The 20232-nt window shown below is 41.3% G+C and overlaps 1 protein-coding gene across 3 annotated transcripts; it reads right to left on the bottom strand.

Annotated features, from left to right (window-relative positions):
* Window positions 1–1549: 1549 nt before the first annotated feature.
* On the bottom strand, window positions 1550–19944 carry LOC139469043 (centriolar coiled-coil protein of 110 kDa-like). 3 transcript variants are annotated; one of them, XM_071251172.1, is made up of 12 exons: window positions 19646–19944; window positions 14548–14709; window positions 12981–13109; window positions 9867–12383; window positions 9391–9507; window positions 7635–7736; window positions 6551–6661; window positions 5497–5579; window positions 4196–4291; window positions 3536–3634; window positions 2782–2876; window positions 1550–2029 (listed from the first exon to the last, which is right to left on the bottom strand). In XM_071251172.1, exons 1-12 carry the CDS (start codon window positions 19667–19669, stop codon window positions 1947–1949), a joined length of 3618 nt encoding a protein of 1205 aa, XP_071107273.1. In that variant the 5' UTR covers window positions 19670–19944; the 3' UTR covers window positions 1550–1946. The 3 variants fall into 3 exon arrangements, with proteins under 3 accessions (XP_071107273.1, XP_071107272.1, XP_071107274.1); XM_071251171.1 differs by lacking the exon at window positions 19646–19944 and adding an exon at window positions 15289–15363; XM_071251173.1 differs by lacking the exon at window positions 19646–19944 and adding an exon at window positions 15289–15363 and having other exon boundaries at window positions 3536–3595.
* Window positions 19945–20232: the final 288 nt, after the last annotated feature.

The following is a 20232-nucleotide window of genomic DNA, read 5'->3' as shown; positions in this document are numbered from 1 at the left end:
AAACCCTTTTCAAGGTTTCACCTTGACCTACACAACTAGGGGTACGGAGGACCCCCAATTACTCTTTTCAAGGGTCCCTTCAGGAAATATAAGGGTTATATAAATTAATGAAATGGTGTAGTGTACCGTACTGTAAGATTTAATAAATACTTTAATCACTTGAGTTTTGTATTTCTTTTCAAGAATTTGGTTTAATGAATAATAGTGTGCGAATATGTTTCGGCATCCATTCTATACATTTGTGCGTACTTGAGGCACATTTCTGTGTCGCTCAAGACACTGCCATTTAGTACTTATGTCGTAGTTTGACTTTAAATATGAATCTTATTTTTAACTAAAAAATTAAGCAACATCTTTGTTTTACCTTTAATTTAAGATCTTTGCTTTTTGAGAAAATTCAAAATAGCCTGACTTCTTGTCATTAATGAACTCATTAAAATCTGTAAAACAAGACAAATTAATTTGGCCTTCTTCTCCCTGCACATCCAAGAAGATCCTAAATGCACTATTCTGGTTATTCTTCCCCCTACCGAGGTACTCATACACCTGGACAAGGTAAGCACCATCCATTCTTGTTTTCATACATTCCATGGATCTCATGGAAATAGTGACATATCTTTGATCTAATTTTGATAAATGTCGAAGATATCAACTGACACATGCTGTAACTGGGTACAAACAAACACGCACTGTATGTTTCTCAAACTGGTCGCAAGACTGCATCGTATATGATACAAAGAAGCTGAGGAAGGGTAGCCCACTAACATGTACCCACAACATGCACAAGAGATGATTATATTTAATCTCTGATACTCAGTTTAACCTCCATCATATCTTCCTGGAAACTCTTAATGTTCGAGTTACAAGCTGCACCATATAAGATAAGAAATCCTGAATTTTCCACCCTCAAGGTAGCACAATTTTATGCACTAACAAACTCAACTGGCCGCCCAAATAATCCTTATTGAAAACCAATTGTAGTCCTAACCTGACTGTGATTGCTCACGCAATTTTAAGTGACATCAAAGTGAGGGAGTGGGGTTTTACGCCACCTTCAGTAATATCACAATGCAATCTCATTAAAATCAGATCTTAGTTCTCGCTACCGCAAAACAAAGATCTGAGGACATCCCAATAGGGGTCACGTCAGAACGACCTTTCATCCGACCAATCAGAGCGTCGCTTAATAGATCATGAAAGTGACAGTCGGAATGTGATTTCATTTCATGCCACGTCCAAAACCTTAACACAGGGTATTCCGGACGATAGTTACAGGCTAAACGACTGAATCCATACAATCTAGACCATCTATTAGCCATTCCAGAATGTTCTTTTGTTCAGGTTTCAACTTTTTAATCAAGTATTTGTCAAAATATGTTTTCGAAGCGTAGTTGCCAATTTGAAATTAGTGCCGTAAAGCACGAGAAAGCTGCTTTCTGATTGGCTAATGTTGACTTCTTGTCAGTCATTCCATTGGTCAGTCAAAGTTTGCGAAAGGTCGGTCTGACGTGACCCGTAATGGGATGTCCTCAGATCTTTGTTTAGCGGTAGCGAGAACTAAGATCTGATTTTAATGAGATTGGATCACAATGGGGACCCCAGAAATGGGTTTCACACATTGCAGCCACATGTGCAATCAAACCCATGCCTTTAGTGTGACTAGCAAATGCTCTAACACCGAGGCTACCCAACACTCCAAGCGATACCCAAGTATCCCACAAGGACTAGGTAAATGCACATCAGACTCCTGTTCCACAAAGCGATCTTAGCGCTAAGAATGTTGTAAGCCTATGTTAAGGTATGGGAGCTACGATCATCTTAGCGCTAAGATCGCTTTGTGGAACAGGGCCCAGTTCTTATTCCTAAGTGACAAGACTGGTGAGAGGACGAATGCCGCTCAATGCTGTGGGGTGATTGAGAAGTAGATTTGGCAATACATGTGCCTGTTATCTCCATGCCTTGTCTGGCTTCTTCTTGGTCTTGGTCGCCACATTCACCTTAGCTGCAGGTTGAGGTTTGGTTGGCTTGCCTGCAATTCAGGTAACATGCTGTTATTTCAAGACATTTTCAAAGGATCATGTTTCTGCAAGTGAGTGAAAGATGTCAACACAGTAGTCAGCAAAATTCAATTTTATCATGTTTGTTGTTTAACGCCGCACTCAGCAATATTCCACCTATACGACAGCGGTCTATAAATAATCGAGTCTGGACCAGACAATCCAGTCATTGACATCAAAAGCATCGGTTTATGCAATTGGGATACGATGACATGCATCAACCAAGTAAGTGAGCCTGACCACCAGATCCCTTTAGTCGCCGCTTAATAAAACTGATCGAGGTCTTCAATGACCACCTCCAGCAGCAAAACATCACCAACTGTAAGTCTTGATCTTTCCCCATAGATCACATCTGGGACATGATCCAGACGTGTGTACTGTAATATCCAAGGAAGCCCACTACGTTGGCCTAACTGAGCCAGACGCTGCCAGATGAGTGGACAAGACTCCCTCAAACTGTCATGGGGATACTGATTTGGACCATGCCACGCTGTATAATAAACAGATGTTTGACAAACTGTGGGCGCATGACCCAATATTGATCAAATCACCTCAGACACTTATGCTGTTATTCACTATCTGTACTGTCATGATGAAATGACTGGCATGAAGAAACACATGGATGTTCAATTCCCGTCTCCAAGGTAACCAAACACATGCTTTGAGATTATGAAGCCCTGGTTTGTATTTGTGAACAGGACTTACAGGAACACAGATTTCTTACCTGTGCTGGTTGAAGCCACTGTGGATTTGGATACAGACTGTCTTCTTGTCTTATCTGATTTCTCTGGCGCTGTCTTTGGTCGTTCTTTTTCATTTCTGTAAAGATTTTGCACTCAATATAAGTTCTTTTCTACCAGGAGTCAGCAATCAGCAAGATAATAGCTATATCACAGCAACTATAGTATATATGATAAGTCTACACCAGACAAACCAATTGTTGATATGAGAAACGTTGACATACAGACACTGGGCCTCATTTAAGTCCAAGTTACTAATAGCCTTGGGTGCTAAGAATGAATTCAACCTCAGCAATCTTCCCTACATGGAGTTGTCCTCCTTTGGAGTGGTGAGCTTGTGAGAATAAGGCACTTTTCACACAGATTACATCTCTAAGAATGAGATAAATACACATCTCTTTGAACAGTATTACAGTTACATCATAGCATGTCATCTTAATGTGAGAGGAAAACTAAAAGTGTGACATTTACCGCTTTGATTATATTCATAGGTGTTGCCACCCCTAATGGAAGCAATTCTGCACAGCAAATTGCAGTGCTTTAGACAATTGGGCCGCAAGTGCCTCCAAAATAGACAGTGAAATATTCAGCACTAGCCCTCTCACCAAATGCAGTTTGTCCATTGTTAAACAGACCAATTGTGACAATTCTGTTGCCAAGTGTGTTATCCTTACAAACAAATCCTAATAGTACAGGGGGATAAGTTAACATCAAACAAAGGGGAATAACTCTGGTTACCTTGGTGAGTTTCCCTCTGACCTGATGGGTGAGATTTGTCCCTGCAGTGGCCTTAAAGCTCTGGAGAAGAGAAAGTGGTAGTGGCGTCTTAGAGGACCACTGTGTGAAAACAAGGAAGTAGCTTACCATCCACTGCGGGCAGTGCCACAATTATCTACATCTTGTGATCAAACATAAGAGAGTGAATATGCTAGGCAATTATCCAATCCAATGGTTTATAGCATTAATAACAAAACATGACGCTTGAGGCACTATTAACCTGACCAAAGTGGAGAGCTTGTCCTTCAAGATAATTTAATTCTATCCAAACACAGCAGCCATTGGGGCCAATAGATCCCCATTTTGTTTCCCAATTACATCAAGCATTAGGTACAACGGACCGTTTCCGCCCAAGAGTCATGTGGAAAGTGTTTACACAAAGGAAAACAGACTGAAACAAAGGAAAACAGACTGAAACAAAGGAAAAAACACTGTAACAAAGAAAAATATTAAGGAATTCAAAAACAAAATTCACCGTTTAATCAAATACGTACAGCATCTGAAGTATTTCTTAAGATTTATAATACTGTCAGCTGGCACCCAAAATAACAAGAGTATGTTGGAGCAATGGTGTTTCCACTTTAATTTAACAAAAGTAAAGTGTATCACAGCTCCCCTCACCTCAGATCAGTTGCATGAGCTCGCGGACTGCTAGTTGTAGGTGGCGCTGTTCGCGGGCGGGCAGGGACAGCACCAAACACAGACACCTCTGCTTCTCTGGATACGGTCAAGGGAACACAGCAAACACCCTTTCAGTCTAACATTAACAATAATTCGAGGGTCTTGACACTACTTTAGACAGAATAAAGCTGGATGAATGACTATCACAAGTAAGATCGATTCGTTTGTTTTCTTGTTTGTTGTTTAACGCTGCACTCAGCAATAATCCAGCTATGTGACAACGGTCTGTAAATAATCGAGGCTGGAACAGACAATCCAGTGATTGACAAAAGCTTCGATCTACGCAACTGGGATACGATGACATGAATCAACCACCCAATCCCGTTGTTTTGTTTGTTGTTTAACTCTGCACTCAGCAATATTCCAGCTACCGGTATATGATGGTGGTCTGTAAATAATCGAGTCTTGATCACCAAGTCAGATCAGCTGATAGTCTTTGATAGGCATTAAGAAGAACATGAATCCATGACACTTTTTATGGAAAGCAGCTTCTTTTATTCTTGGTCCCGACGTTTCAGAGCTACTTCTTGCTCCTTCAGCAGGTGAATGATTGTGTTAGTGTCAGCAAATGAAGCACCGGGTGTGTATTTCTCCTTGACACTCACTATTTAACTACAAATGAACACTACAAACAGATGTGACACTGATTGGTTAACTGAAGGCAAGTGTCTTCCTACGTGACCCTCCTATCATACGCATGGACTATGAAATGTCAGGTTGTCCTGTGTCTTGTACAAGGTCCTATTAGGCTTTAATGAATTAGTTTTTAAATTTTCATCGTTGCCTGCCCCACTACCAAATACCACATATAATGGCATCACATCATATTATTGTACAAAGAAAATGCTCTATTTGTTGCTTATTCTTTATAAATTATTAAACTATGGTCCCGTGTGACAACAATCAACAATCCCTTTGTGTTGAAATTGATCCTTCTGCACCTGTAGGAGATCAGCACTGGCTATTGCCATCAATGTCTGTGTTGGGAACAGACTTGTAAAGAAGTTAACAATACTACTAGCATAAGACAGTTTAGTAAATGTTACCATTGCTTACTGGTTGACACGACGGATATCTTCGCTCGAGAATGTTTAGATGACACAGACACGGTCACTCACGGAAACAGTCCACTTCCCCACTATTGATAAAAGAATTAGAAAGACCCCACTGGCCAATACCTGTGAAACTAAGTCAATGGGATCCTGGATTACCGAAGTGATGTGTTTGTCATTAAAGGATACTGGGCTTTCCTCTTCCTCTCCATAGCCTTGAGTGTAGCAGTACTGATCCTGCGTTGGGAGGCCCGGACACTTCCCCCACTTGCCTACAGCGAGATAACAATAATGAACATTTACATTGCACTTAAATCAAATGGGAATGGCTTCTTAAAGCACTACAGGGAAGTGAGTGAGTGAGTATGGTTTTACGCCGCTTTTAGCAAAATTCCAGCAATATTACGGCTGGGGACACCAGAAATGGGCTTCACACAGTGTACCCATGTCGGGAATCGAACCTGGGTCTTCGGCGTGACGTGCGAACGCTTTAACCACTAGGCTACCCGACCGCCCCACTACAGGGAAGAATAATTATATTAATGTATAATTATGCATAGAAAATGTACATGAAAAAATACAAAAGGAGACAGCAATGAGGTTTTCAACCACTGGCCCCTTATCTTGTCTGCTCTTACAACACTGTTTGTGTGTAGCTGCACTCAGCAATATTCCAGCCATATTCTGACGGACTGCAAATATTGTGTCTGGACCAGACAATCCAATGATCAACATTGTTAGCAACGATTCATGCCATCTGGGAACGATGACACGCAATCAACCGAGTCACCGAACCTGACCACCGAACCCATTAAATCGCCTTTTATGACCTGGGGCCGGTTCCACAAAGCAATCTTAGTGCTATGATTGTCGTAAGCCTATGTTAAAGTATTGGAGTTACGATCATCTTAGCGCTAAGATCACTTTGTGGAACGGAGCCCTGGGGAACAATTCTAAGGCGGCATCCCCACAGGGTCTTACAATATGAGGCATATGGGACTACTGCACGGATAAAGAAGACACTATTCAACACGTTTATCAGTGAATTAGTAAGTTTTTACGTCACTGTTAGCAACATTTCAGCAAATTCAAGTTAGGCAACAAGAAGAACTGGCTTCACACATTGTACCCCTGTAGGGAATCAAACCCAATACATCATATCTTTTTTATTGCTTTACCATGCCAAGTTTAACCACTGGATTATCTGCCCATTCCCTAAACAACAAAACATCACTGCACTAACCTTGGTTCTCTTTTCATCTCGTAATTCCCTGGTGTGGGCAATCAAAGACATTCTCTCTGCCATTGGGATCTCGAAAAATATTTCATGTATGTCCAGTAGAGCTGCCTGCAGCTGGAACATCAAAGAAAAATCTATTCAAGCCGTAACAATGATTAAGTTGCACAAAAGACAAACGTTGAATATCTTAAAAGATAACACAAATTATGATAAAAAGACCCTGCATAAGTGAGTGAGTGAGTGAGTGAGTGAGTGAGTGAGTGAGTGAGTGAGGCCTCTGCTTCTCTGGATACGGTCAAGGGAACACAGCAAACACCCTTTCAGTCTAACATTAACAATAATTCGAGGGTCTTGACACTACTTTAGACAGCATAGTGCTGATAATGCTAACATATGGATGAATGACTATCACAACTAAGATTGTTTGTTTGTTTGTTTGTTGTTTAACGCCGCACTCAGCAATAATCCAGTTATATGACTGGTGAGTGAGTGAGTGAGTGAGTGAGCTGCCTTCAACAGTATTTCAGTTACATCAAGGCATGTCTGCTTGATGTGGGCGGAACGCCCAAAATGATGCTTGTCTTAGACATCAACCTCTTTGGTGAAACCAACAAGGACAGGCATGGTGCCGACATACCTAGAAACATAATCCAGCCTTAAAAGTATTGGGAGTTTGACAAGAGGACTAGTGTAAGCCTTATTTCACTAGTCTTCACAGTTTGTAGCTCGTCCTGTTAGAACAAGACAAACATGCTTGTGTTTACATATTCTGTCAGTTTCATTCAGTTCCTATTTGTAGCAAAACTGAAGCATTGAGAACTGGTTCCACATGATAGCACTAAAATGCTACTAGTCAATGAGGACTATCATTGCATTATCCCTTGTCCTCAGCACAATCAAGTTGTCTCAGGCTAGTGGACTAGCATGAATTTCGAAGGCTGATAATCTGGGCAAACCACAGATTTGAAACCCCCAATCAAAGGTTTCTTGTGTCATAGAGGAACCCAACGCTGCGCAGCATACTGCAGCGCCTTAAATAACTAGGCCATACATTCCCCCTACGCTAAGTAGTTATTCCGGGTAATACCTGTGCGATGATTCTCTCCAATAAGTCTCGGTCCTGGTTGGAGAAGTTGCCTCTTTTGATCGGTGTCTCAGATGAAAATGAAAAGGCGAAGTCTCTTGTATCCTGAAATATGGAACCAAGTCTTGTGAGAAGCAATAGAATGCTGGGGGCCTACTTACAACAAGCAACAGAGTGCTGGGGACCTACTTATGGCAAGCAATAGAGTGCTGGGGACCTACTTACGACGAGCAATAGAATGCTGGGGACCTACTTATGGCAAGCAATAGAGTGCTGGGGACCTACTTACGATGAGCAATAAAATGCTGGGGACCTACTTATGGCAAGCAATAGAGTGCTGGGGACCTACTTATGGCAAGCAATAGAATGCTGGGGACCTACTTATGGCAAGCAATAGAATGCTGTGGACCTACTTACGAAGAGCAATAGAATGCTGGGGACCTACTTATGGCAAGCAATAAAATGTGCTGGGGACCTACTTATGGCAAGCAATAGAATGCTGGGGACCTACTTATGGCAAGCAATAGAGTGCTGGGGACCTACTTGTGGCAAGCAATAGAATGCTGGGGACCTACTTACGACGAGCAATAGAATGCTGGGGACCTACTTACAACGAGCAAGAGTGCTGGGGACCTACTTATGGCCAGCAATAGAGTGCTGGGGACCTACTTATGGCAAGCAATAGAGTGCTGGGGACCTACTTACGACGAGCAATAGAACGCTGGGGACCTACTTATGGCAAGCAATAGAGTGTTGGGGACCTACTTATGGCAAGCAATAGAATGCTGGGGACCTACTTCAACGAGCAATAGAATGCTGGGGACCTACTTATGACGAGCAATAGAATGCTGGGGACCTACTTACAACGAGCAAGAGTGCTGGGGACCTACTTATGGCAAGCAATAGAGTGCTGGGGACCTACTTATGGCAAGCAATAGAATGCTGGGGACCTACTTACGACGAGCAATAGAATGCTGGGGACCTACTTATGACAAGCAATAGAGTGTTGGGGACCTACTTATGGCAAGCAATAGAATGCTGGGGACCTACTTCAACGAGCAATAGAATGCTGGGGACCTACTTACGACGAGCAATAGAATGCTGGGGACCTACTTATGGCAAGCAATAGAGTGCTGGGGACCTACTTATGGCAAGCAATAGAATGCTGGGGACCTACTTACGACGAGCAATAGAATGCTGGGGACCTACTTACGAGAAGCAATAGAGTGCTGGGGACCTACTTACAACGAGCAACAGAGTGCTGGGGACCTATTCTAACTGGTAACTGCTATTAAATGGTATCCTTGTGGTCTTCTTATATATATAGTATGGCAATTCAACTAAAACTGTGACAGGACTAAACGACTAAACTTGAATTGATATCACGACATGACAATGATATTATCATGCACTAGTGTGGTTTTTGCATTCTTGGCAAGATATTTAACAGGCTGGATCAGCTATTTTGGCAAGTTTAATCAACTAATTTTGGAAGTTTGAACTTTCAGTTTGACATGTACATGATGTATAATCAGGTATTTCAACAAAAGTGATCAGGTATTATAGCAAGTTAGAATGAAGTCTAATTTCTAAAAATATCTCATTTGCTTACCAGTCTGGAATTCTCTATACAAATAAACATTGATGAACATTGATGAACATTGATGAACATTGATGAACATTGATGAACATTGATGAACTGCATCTGTATAAGACAACCTGCACCTGCACCTGCACCTGCACCTGCACCTGAACTTACCTTGATAGTGACTAGAAGTTCCTGCACCTTCTCGGACTGCAAGAGTCGACGAGTCAGAAAACCCTTTGCAACAGCACAGATTCGGTCAAACTTGGGCTTCATGTGTGGAGCGAAAGCCTAAACACAACAATGTTACATTCAAGATATTCTAAGGGAATGATTGTTAACATACTGGAAATACATAATCCTAAGCCACATACTGAGCCACATACTGAGCCACACAAAAACTTTATCTTTACTCGTCCGAAAGCCAGTGAACCATACAAAGTGAAAAGTGTGGCCCTATGCAACTTCAATAAGGAAATTCAAAGATGAAGTAGAATATTTAAATAATAAAATGCACAAAAAAGGTTCTAAAACAATACACATTTTATATGAAACCTTGTCTTCATGTCCCTTTTAAATATACACCAAAATCAGTTAATGAACTTGATTATTAGTTCTGAGAGAGAAAGATGCCAAAATGAGACACCCACCTCATCCGGGACAACCACAGGCCCGACTCTGCGTGGAAAAGGCGCCAACTTCATCGGTGATCGAAGGACAGGTCTGTACACTTTGGGACTTGATGCTTCTCTCTTGGTAAACAGAGCTTGTTTAGTCGTACTCCTGTTGAGTGAATTCATGCTGTCATTATGACTCAGTGACGGATGTGATCTGTGATGAGAAACATTCTGCACCTTAACCTCAGTCTGATCCAAGTCCTCACTGCTCTGGCTCAGCATCTTCCCCTTCTTTATATTTTCAGGAGCATTCTCAGCCAGGAAGTCCTGCTGTTCCCGCAGCCGTTGTTGGTGTGCCTCCACCTCCTCCTGCAGCAGCAGCTGCTCCCGACGCTGCTGCACAAACAACTCCTCCAGCTCCTGCCGCTGCTGCGATATCATCTGTTGCCGGAACATCTCCATCCTGCTTGAGTGGAGCTTCAGGATGCTCTCAGGGTCAGCATCCGGCATGGACTCCATGCTTTCTATGAGGGACTGGACAATACTCACACTGTCCAGTACCTTGTCATTCAACATCCCATCGCGACCTATTTGAGGTTCACCTGCGGAAGTTGCTGGATAAAGTCCTTGTGTCAAATTTTGTCTTTGAACATGGGACAGGTATCTATTGATGTGGTCGACTTTAGCATCAGCTTCTGGACCTGGTGGCATTGGAATATTGATTGGTTTGATCTCCTCTTCAACTTCTTCATAGTCCAGCTGCCTCTGTAATGGTTTGCTTGCACTCTCCTCTGCATCGGGAGGCACATTCATTACCTGGTTTGGAGGGGTTTTCCTAGCTTGTACAGTGAGTCCATGCGAGCGCAGCAATACTGGAGAAGGCTCGCTCAGAGTATAGGAACCCTTCCGAACATGTCCTTTCTTGAATACTTTGTTCTCCACTTCATTTGGTTCTGATTTCTGGTTAAAAGATGAATGTTCCTGTTCTCCGTGACTAACATCAACTCGTGGAGCATCACTCCCAATAATGTTTCTAATGAAATGCCCTATATCTGAACTAGCTGAATTAATAGGTAAAGGACCAGAAAAACAGCTGCCATCTTTTGACACAGTCATGTTGTCATTCCTGAGGGTGCTACTCTCGGATTCAGATGTCCCGCTGGTAAAGTTGGACTTGACAGAAGCTTGTGACTCTGAAACACTCTGCTTAATACTGGATGCTTGACTATCACTGAGGTTATTATCTGACTGATATGAGAAGTAGGAATCAGTGACGCTAGGCTGGATGCTGTGGGAGCTAACTGATGCTTGGCTTGAATCGACTCTGCCACTGGACCTGACAGATCCTTGGCTTGACTCTACCCTGTCACTCGACCGAACAGATGTATAAGACTCCGTTGAAGCAACTGACCCACTGTGGTGGGTGCCTCTCCTTGACACCGGCCTCTGTTCATTCTCCTTGTCGGAAGATGATACTTCCCCATCCTGTGAATACCCTTGGAAAGGAACACTTGGATCTCCTAGTGGAGATGGAGTAGATTCCCCATCAGGACTGAACTCAACCCGACTCAACATACTTCCATTCTGCCTTATATGTAATGCTTCAGACATTGGGTGGACATCAGATTCTCTGGCCTCAGTTGTTGCTGATGGTTCTGTGGTTCTCTGTTTCTCGGGACTCGGACCTCTTGGACTGTTAGTTGGTGTCTCCTCTAGCTTCCTCAGAGTTATATTATCTTCCACGGACTGTCTCGTTATTTCAGTAACAAAGTTGGCAAAATGTACAGTGTTCTTCAATGACTTGGGACTACTTTTGTTACTTTTTTGACTATCAACCGTACTGACAGAGCAATTGGCCGAACTGTGACTGGTGTTGGCGGTGCTGGCGGAGTCATTGGGAGAGTGTCCACTACAATCAGTCTGAACATCCGAGTTGACATTGCTGACAAATCCAGATGTGGAATTAGCATCTTGTGACACCTCCACAATTGTGTCCTGGCTATCATGGAACACACTGGAAGTCTCCGAATTGTTCTGGCTGTAGTTGGCTGGGTTGTAGAACCTGGCCACAGAGGGCTGAGGAGAACCGAGGGAAAGTTTCAAGGCCGCTTGTCCAACCTCGCTCAATTCACTACTGCTTGTCGAATTTAAACTCTGACTCTCTTTCATATTCAGAGCTTTCGAAAGCCTAGCTAAAGTCTGTGATATCTGTTGCTGTTTTACGGAGGTCAGGGGGATTCCACTGAAATCTGTAGGCAAGGAAAAATCCTCCAAAGAAGCCAAGTCTGATGACAAAGAGTCTAACGTCATCAAGCCGGGATCATCCCCTGGGTAGTGCTGAGGATCCATGGTGGCAAAGGTCATTGCAGCGTTGGTGAGCGTCTGCAGTGGCGTGTGATCCTGTCCAGTGCTACACAAGGTGTTGGGGTGAGAGCTCAGTGTCCCCGGGGGTATGTGTGGACGATAACCAGGGTCCCTCACCATGCTCTGATCATCAACCGAGTGGGAAAAGTTGGATGATAATGTGTCCAGGTCACTCGTATCTGTTGGCTGGAAACAGTTATCTTATTTAATCATAGAACGGCCCTACTGTTGTGTCAAGACTCATTACAGTAAAACCCTGTTAAACTGGATGTATTCCTAATGGAATTATCCCATCAACTATTTTCTGGATCATTTTCAGGAGGTGACTAGTATTTCATTGATAACAGGAAGAGGCCCTAATGCTTAGTGTAACATTATTGCTATGAATGCATTTTTAAAATTCAATATTAAAATACCTCTTAATTTAGGAAAATAAGAACTGTAATAAAAATCCTAACTTTGAATATTTTCTCCCAATTTGCCTGCCAAGGGAACTCACTTTGGAATGCTAGATAAACCACTGTCCAGTCTAATAGAGTTTCGCTGTATTTCAGCATATTTTACTCTAGATAGCTTTGGCAACTATTACTTACTTGTAGGCAAAAGTTCTTTTATCAGTGTTGAGAATATATTCAGATGTATAATTATTCATTTAATTCTACAGTTGTGACACAGGCCACACTAATGCTTGTGCAATTTCAAAATTTCAACATTCCCACACGCATCAGGATATTTCTTATTTATATCAATTTTGTTAAGAAATGTCAACAAATGTCTACCTACCTGTGTATCATTGACAATATTCTGTGCTCTGGCCATAAGTCGACTTCGTTGACGAGATTTGATTCTCTTCTCGGTGAACTTGGCTTGGCGTTTCAAGGTCATCATCTCCTCCTTCCGTTTGACTGTCATCTGTATCAAGACTTGGAGTAAGTCTACTTGTGCTAAATGAGGGCATTATGTCATCGTATATCACGATATTTGATGTATCAGTGATTTTTCTACATCGATATTGTATCAATACAAATTGATGAATATTGATTCTAGATTAATAATTCACTAACACAGATTTGTATTAAGATTACCATGGTTGACAGTGATGAGGCAATTCCATATTAAATATTTGGATCATCCTAGTTCATAATTAACATTAAACATGCAGTGCCCACATGCACAAAACGATCTTAGCGCTAAGACTATTGTAAGCCTATGTTAAAGTACGGGAGTTAAGATCATCTTAGCGCTAAGATCATTTTGTGCAAGTGGGCCCAGGTCTACAGAGGTAATTATTATAAATACACATACAGAATAATTGATCTTTTTACTCATCGATATACCAATATAGTGTGATACTTCTGGGTTGATATATCAAAACGAACATTTCCAATCAATGACACCCCTAGCGTTATGATCCAGCAAACTGTCGAGGCATTACAACCACACATGGCTGAACTACAGCTATAACCAGTGTCACTGATGGGTTTTATATCCGTCGGCCATCATCACAGGGTCCGGCAACACAAAACAAATACCAGACTGTGAGACATTACCACATTTTACTGGTCTGTTCCATGTTAACTTCTTACATTCTTATCGAATAGAGTACTGTCATCTAAAAGAAAACATCATTGACAGTGTTGTCTGCTTTTTGCTGGTGACCATATTCTCGAATAATGTCACACATTGTTCAATTAGAAAGTGTCACCAGTGAAATCAAATGAACCATTGACGACACTTCATCTTTCTGATGGATATTTGCTTCCATAGTGGAGATCCCTACATGTTACTTTGTTCTTTAACACCGCACTCAGCTATATTCCAGCTATACGACGGTGGTCTAAAAATAATGCAGTCCGGACCAGACAATCCAGTGATTGACAGCATGAGCATCGATTTACACAATTGGGATTCGATGACATGCATCAACCAAGTCCGTGTGTCTGACCACCCAACCCCATTACTTGACAAACATGGGTTGCTGAAGACCAACTCTGAGACGGATGTTTTCAGGAGTATATAACTCATAACTTTAATGTTATATTTTATGATAACACTTATCTAAAATTATTTTTTTATGACATTAATCTGTGTTCAGTTTTTCAATTTTTGGTGTTTGAATAGCCGGTACAACCTTAGGGCTGAAGAATGTACAATGTAGGGTCAGAAAATGCTTACAAAGTACATCATATGTATTAGCAGACACAGGGACTGACCATGCTGACAGCCCAAGACATATTTTGGTAGTCAACAATGGTCAAAATCTGTAAATACTGGAGAACAGAAATGCTGATCAAGCTCATAATATGGTTAAAATTGGATTCAAAGGAAATCAGAATATCTATCTACTTACAACCGGAGGCAAGATTGGGATGCCATTGAACTTGATGCAGGAGACAAAGTCATCGCTGGAATTGGTGGAAGTGGAGCCCATGTGATCATATCTGTCCAATGAGAGCCTCTGACTCTCGAAGTAGCGGATCAGGTCGCCCATCATCAGCAGTGGAGGGGAATTCTAAAACAAAACAATATCTATCTACAGAGACCATATACCATATACCGGTAAATGCTATGGTCTCTGGGCGGTTGGGTAGCCATGTGGTTAAAGCATTCACTCGTCACACCGAAGACCCGGGTTCGAATCCTGACATGGGTACAATGTGTGAAGCCCATTTCTGGTGTCCCCCGTTGTAATATTGCTAAAAGCGGCATAAAACAATACTCACTCACTATGGTCTCTGCTATCTAAAACATTACACAACAATATTCAAAATTGGAGGGTTTCCTGGGTTGTAAATTGTTTGTGGTTATATTATTTAAACATGTTAAATCTAGGGACATCCAATGTTTTTTAACTGTTAATAACATTAGGGTTATGACAACAGACAAGTACCCCATTACTGTTAGGCCTAATTATGAACGAAACAACACCTGTAGTAAGAAATCACTGATCAGGTCACTGTAAACATGTTAGATTGCAATCTCTTCTTACACACTACAAACATTTTAAAACACTACCAACATTTCAAAACACTACCAACATTTTCAAATCTGTGCCATCATTAAACAAACATGATAAACCATAAAAGCTTACCGTATACTTAATTAAGTACATGTTAGGTGCCGTCATGGCTGGGAATCAGTATATTCCAGTACAGGAATCCTGTTGGTGCTTGTGTGTTGTCATGAGCCAGTGTGGAGGAATATCTACCCTCTGTGAGTAAGCCCTGACTGGTGACAGGGGGCACACAAAGAGGCCTGCCTAATTATAGAACGCCTGTATGGACAAAGCTGGCAACAGTTCAAACTCCCCCTCGGTGTAATGTCTACATGTCTGACTCACAATACCTGAGGCCAACCCACCAGGCCGGTCCACTCAAACTCGGGGGTGGTGGCATGGTGTGGACAGGAAAACAAGTAAACAAACTGGATATACTTGAATACATCCTTTGGGTGTATTTTATTAAGAAATTCGTCACTGATCTGGGTGGGACCCATCTGGGAATATTGCCAATCGTTTGTCATAAGGAAGAACACTGTCATACCTTCAAGAAACACAAGAAAGAGGTGTATCGCGTCAAACAATTATTAAAATATTTAAATATATCGTTATCACACATGACTACCATGTTCAAATGCAGAAGTTAGAGATAATTACAATATCAGCATGATCAGTAGACGAGACGTTTTACTGACATGTTAAATGACAAGTCAGGAATAAACTACACATGGAACAGATGTCCTCTGTTGACTACTGTCTACCGGTGTATGACATGATAATGCCAATCTCATTAAAATAAGATCTTAGTTCTCACTGTCGCTAAACAAAGATCTGAGGACATCCCATTACGGGTCGCTTCAGAGCGACCTTTCATCTGACCAATCAAGGCATCGCTTACCAGATCTTGAAAGTGACAGTTCGAATGTGTTTTCTAATCGTGCAACCTCGAAAACGTTAACATGGGATATTCCGAAAGAAAGTTACGGCCCGTACGACAGATTCTGTATTGCTTCTGTGGGATAAACATTTGAACAGAGGAAGTGTTGCACAATACGTGGAAAGCACTGCCATACAATCTCAACCACATATAAGACATTTCGGAATGTTCGTTTGTTCAGTTTTCAAAATTTTAATTGAGAACTGTGTCAGTGTCAACATATTTATCAAGGGTAGTCTGTAATAAAAGTCGCCAGGTTGAAACGAATGCCGTAACGCTTGAGAAAGCTGCTTCCTAATTGGCTGATGTCGACTTCTTGTTAGTTGTTTCAGTGGTCGGTCAAAGTTCGAAATAGGTTGTTCTGACGTGACCCGCATTGGGATGTCCTCAGATCTTTGTTTAGCGGCAGCAAGATTTGACTTTAATGAGATTGTGATAATACAGTCACCATTGTGATGTCCTGTCAACTGATCATGCTGATAACTGCCATGGTATGATCATGATGATAGTTGGTTGGTTGGTTTGTTGTTTTACGCCGCACTCAGCAATAATCCAGCTATATGACGGCAGTCTGTAAATAATCAAATCTGGACTAGACAATCCAGTGATTAATATCATGAGAATCGATCCACGCAATTGGGATCGATGACATGCATCAACCAAGTCAGCGAGCCTGACCACCCGATCCCGTTGGTCGCCCTTTACGACAAGCATAGTCACCTTTTACAGCAAGCATGGGTTGCTGAAGACCCATGATGATAGTTACTGGATAGGAAAAAATAATTATATCCAAGTGCACAGGTATCAACTCCATGGAACTGACACAATATTTTCTCATTCTGTTCCAATATTTTTTTCAGTCCACTTGTCAGGCCATCATGTTACGATGACACATGATCAGCCAAGACACAAAGCCTGACCAACTCATCCACATTAGTTGCCTCTTACTACCAACAATACCAGTCACCGGAAAATAACCTATTCTAACCAGGTAAATTGGTTTGGCAATCAGGTTAAATTCTATCCCTCATGTTATTGGAAGTTCATGGCTTAGAATAGATGTAAGATGGTTTGTTTGTTTGTTGTTTAACGCCGCACTCAGCAATATTCAAGCTATATGACGGCGGGGGGACACCACAAATGGGCATCACACATTGTACCCATGTCAGGAATTGAATCCGGGTCTTTGGCATGTTCGGCGTGACGAGCGAATACTTTAACCACTAGGCTACCCGACCGCCCCAATATTCATAGGAAGAGGATCACGTTTAGTTCCCCATTAATCATGTAATTTCAAGTGGAGTCAAAAAGACAAAAGGTAGACATGTGAACATCGCTTTCCACTGCGCAACAAAAATCGGTAGCAGAGCGTGGTTTTCTACTTATTGAGTGTATATCATTTTCTTTTTTTTACCCAACTTTGATAGTTCAGACGGTTCATGCGCTGTGGGCGCTTATTAGAGTGGGGCACTTATTACGTCGAATATGGTATTATATATTTGAAAATTCTGGGATGGGACATGATTGATTTATCAAACAGGTTGGAGAGATAGGATTTTTTTGTTTGTTTGTTGTTTTACGCCGCACTCAGCAATATTCCAGCTATATGACGGCGGTCTGTAAATAATCGAGTCTGGACCAGACAATCCAGTGATTTACATCATGAACATCGATCCACGCAATTGGGATCGAAAACATGCATCAACCAAGTCAGCGAGCCTGACCACCCGATCCCGTTAGTCGCCTTTTACAACAAGCATAGTCGCCTTTAACGGCAAGCATGGGTTGCTGAAGACCTATTCTACCCCAGATCTTCACGGGTCTGGAGAGATAGGACATGTATGATGAATCTGATGTTATTTTTGGATAGGAACCCTATTGCCTAAGTTAATGTGTATAATATATTATTGATTATCATGATTATAGAGAAAATGGATAGAATGATCACAAAATGGCCAGCAAGATAAGAGGGATCAGGCAAACTGCAGGACACTAACTTCATAACTTGATCAATCAAATTGCCACATGATGTCATAGCTAATCTGCATACAAATGTAAACAAACAGCATCTGACTGTATCTGTATGGCTGTCAACTCTTGAGATTGACCAAGTGCCTCAGGAGTCAGCTGATCACATTTGTTCCGATGATGTCCCGCATGCATATTTAGGAAAAATAACAGCAACTTAGATGAGCAAGCACTCAACAGATTGCAGATGGATGGCAAACTGAACACCATGATGAACACTATGGCAACGTTAAGGCTGTATTCTGGTATTCTGATACTCTGAACGTCCTTGCAGGTGCCAGTACCTCACTATCGTTTCCATATCAAAGCAATGTCAATGTCCATCAAACAAAATCCTCCGTGTTACCCTCCGATGTTGGTGAAATCAAAGACCAAGGTCGAATGACTTCACATAAATTAATAGTGACGTAATCAACTGTTCATGACATTTTTGTCACACTGACCTCCCTTGTGTCTTTCGTGTTGTCACAGGGATATACTCATGCTAAATTAAATTCTCACTATCTTAGCTATGAAAACAGTACCATAATAACATTTAATGGCAGACCTGAGGCTTCTGCAAATGATAATGGCCTGAGAAATAGCCTAGCCATATAGGAAAAATTCATTTCTAGAAGCGACATTTTTATATTATGACAGTCTTAGACTTTAGCTTTTTTTCTATGTAGCTCCAATGTCCATTGTCAGATGCTGCCAAGAGGTATCCCATCAGAGTAAAAGATATCTAATGGTATTGTTAAATAGCCCCTTATCTTAATTTGCTGAACATATTTTCATGTACACTGTGGCCAAATGTCATATTTGTAGAGCGTTAGAAGGCAACAGGGATGATTATCTCATGATCAATGTGAAAAACATGATAAACAAAGGACGATGTAGACATGATAAAGTATTGTTATCATTCATGAACCCTTTATCATTAAAGTCAATGGTCTCTTGTCATAACATAAATGTTTAATCTTCAATATTTAGGGAAGTCCAATAGCAAAAACATCATGAGCCCTCAGATCACCTTAAATTTATATCACTGGTTATCTATAACCAGTAATCTTGAGACAAAGTTTGTCTTTTTACCCTAATATCTTTTAGACAAGTATGGATTTAAAATGAGCTGAAATTCTCGTTCAATTCTTGACAGTATGGTGATGTCTTCAAGCCCATGTTTTTACACTGAAAATTAACACACAATAGGTGATTCCTGTACATATTAAACCCTGCTGTGTGTAATGGACTCTACTAGCCAACAAGTGTTGTCCCTAACTGGAGGCAGTCATATCATAACAGTTATCGTGGTCATGGAGTACACTACAATCAGTGCTTGCATGCTATGGGATTAATTTCAATCACCAACATCACTGACATTTATGAAATACAGTGCCAGAAGAAAACATCGAAATGATACTCAGCTACCTAGTCAATATCCATGAGTTTTAGGTGTGGAAAACAGCTGATCTAATGTCCCACACGATTCAAACATGTTCTTACCTGATTTTGGTCTCCCTCAATCATTTTCTTTTAGAAGAAATCTTGAAGAGTAACATGTAAAATCCAAAGTACATATGTCATGTTTCCTCAGCAAACTTCAGTTCAAAATAAAATGCTATATTTCATGCCTGGGTCGCCCCGAAGATTTCTTTGCAAAAATGCGCAAGTCTGTGCACGATTCCACAACATGTCCTATCACGTGAATATAAAATAGAATTAACTAAAGCATGCTTTGCAATTATTACAGACTCTTCTATTTATCTTCCTTCAAACCATAATTTTGCGAGAAATCATGTATAATACATATCCTACGATTAACTAATCAGAAATGATATGACATCGCGCCATTTTGAAACAAATGTTGATGCCATGCATCATCCTCGGAGGTTTGTAAGGTAGACCCTGATTGGACAGAAGCAAAAAGAAATACCAATGAAATGTCTTAACACAGTTTACCTAAACCGGATGTTTACATCACATATACTTTATAGTGGTCCATGATTCCGTAAGAGTAGTAAAAAGCATTGGAGCATAGATGGCGTTCCGAAGGAGTGAGTATTGTTTTATGCCGCTTTTAGCAATATTCC

This window comes from Haliotis cracherodii, unplaced genomic scaffold (genome assembly GCF_022045235.1).
Source record: "Haliotis cracherodii isolate W230 unplaced genomic scaffold, xgHalCrac1.p SCAF_2, whole genome shotgun sequence".
Lineage (NCBI taxonomy): Eukaryota > Metazoa > Mollusca > Gastropoda > Lepetellida > Haliotidae > Haliotis > Haliotis cracherodii.
This window is presented reverse-complemented; position numbering and strand designations above follow the sequence as displayed.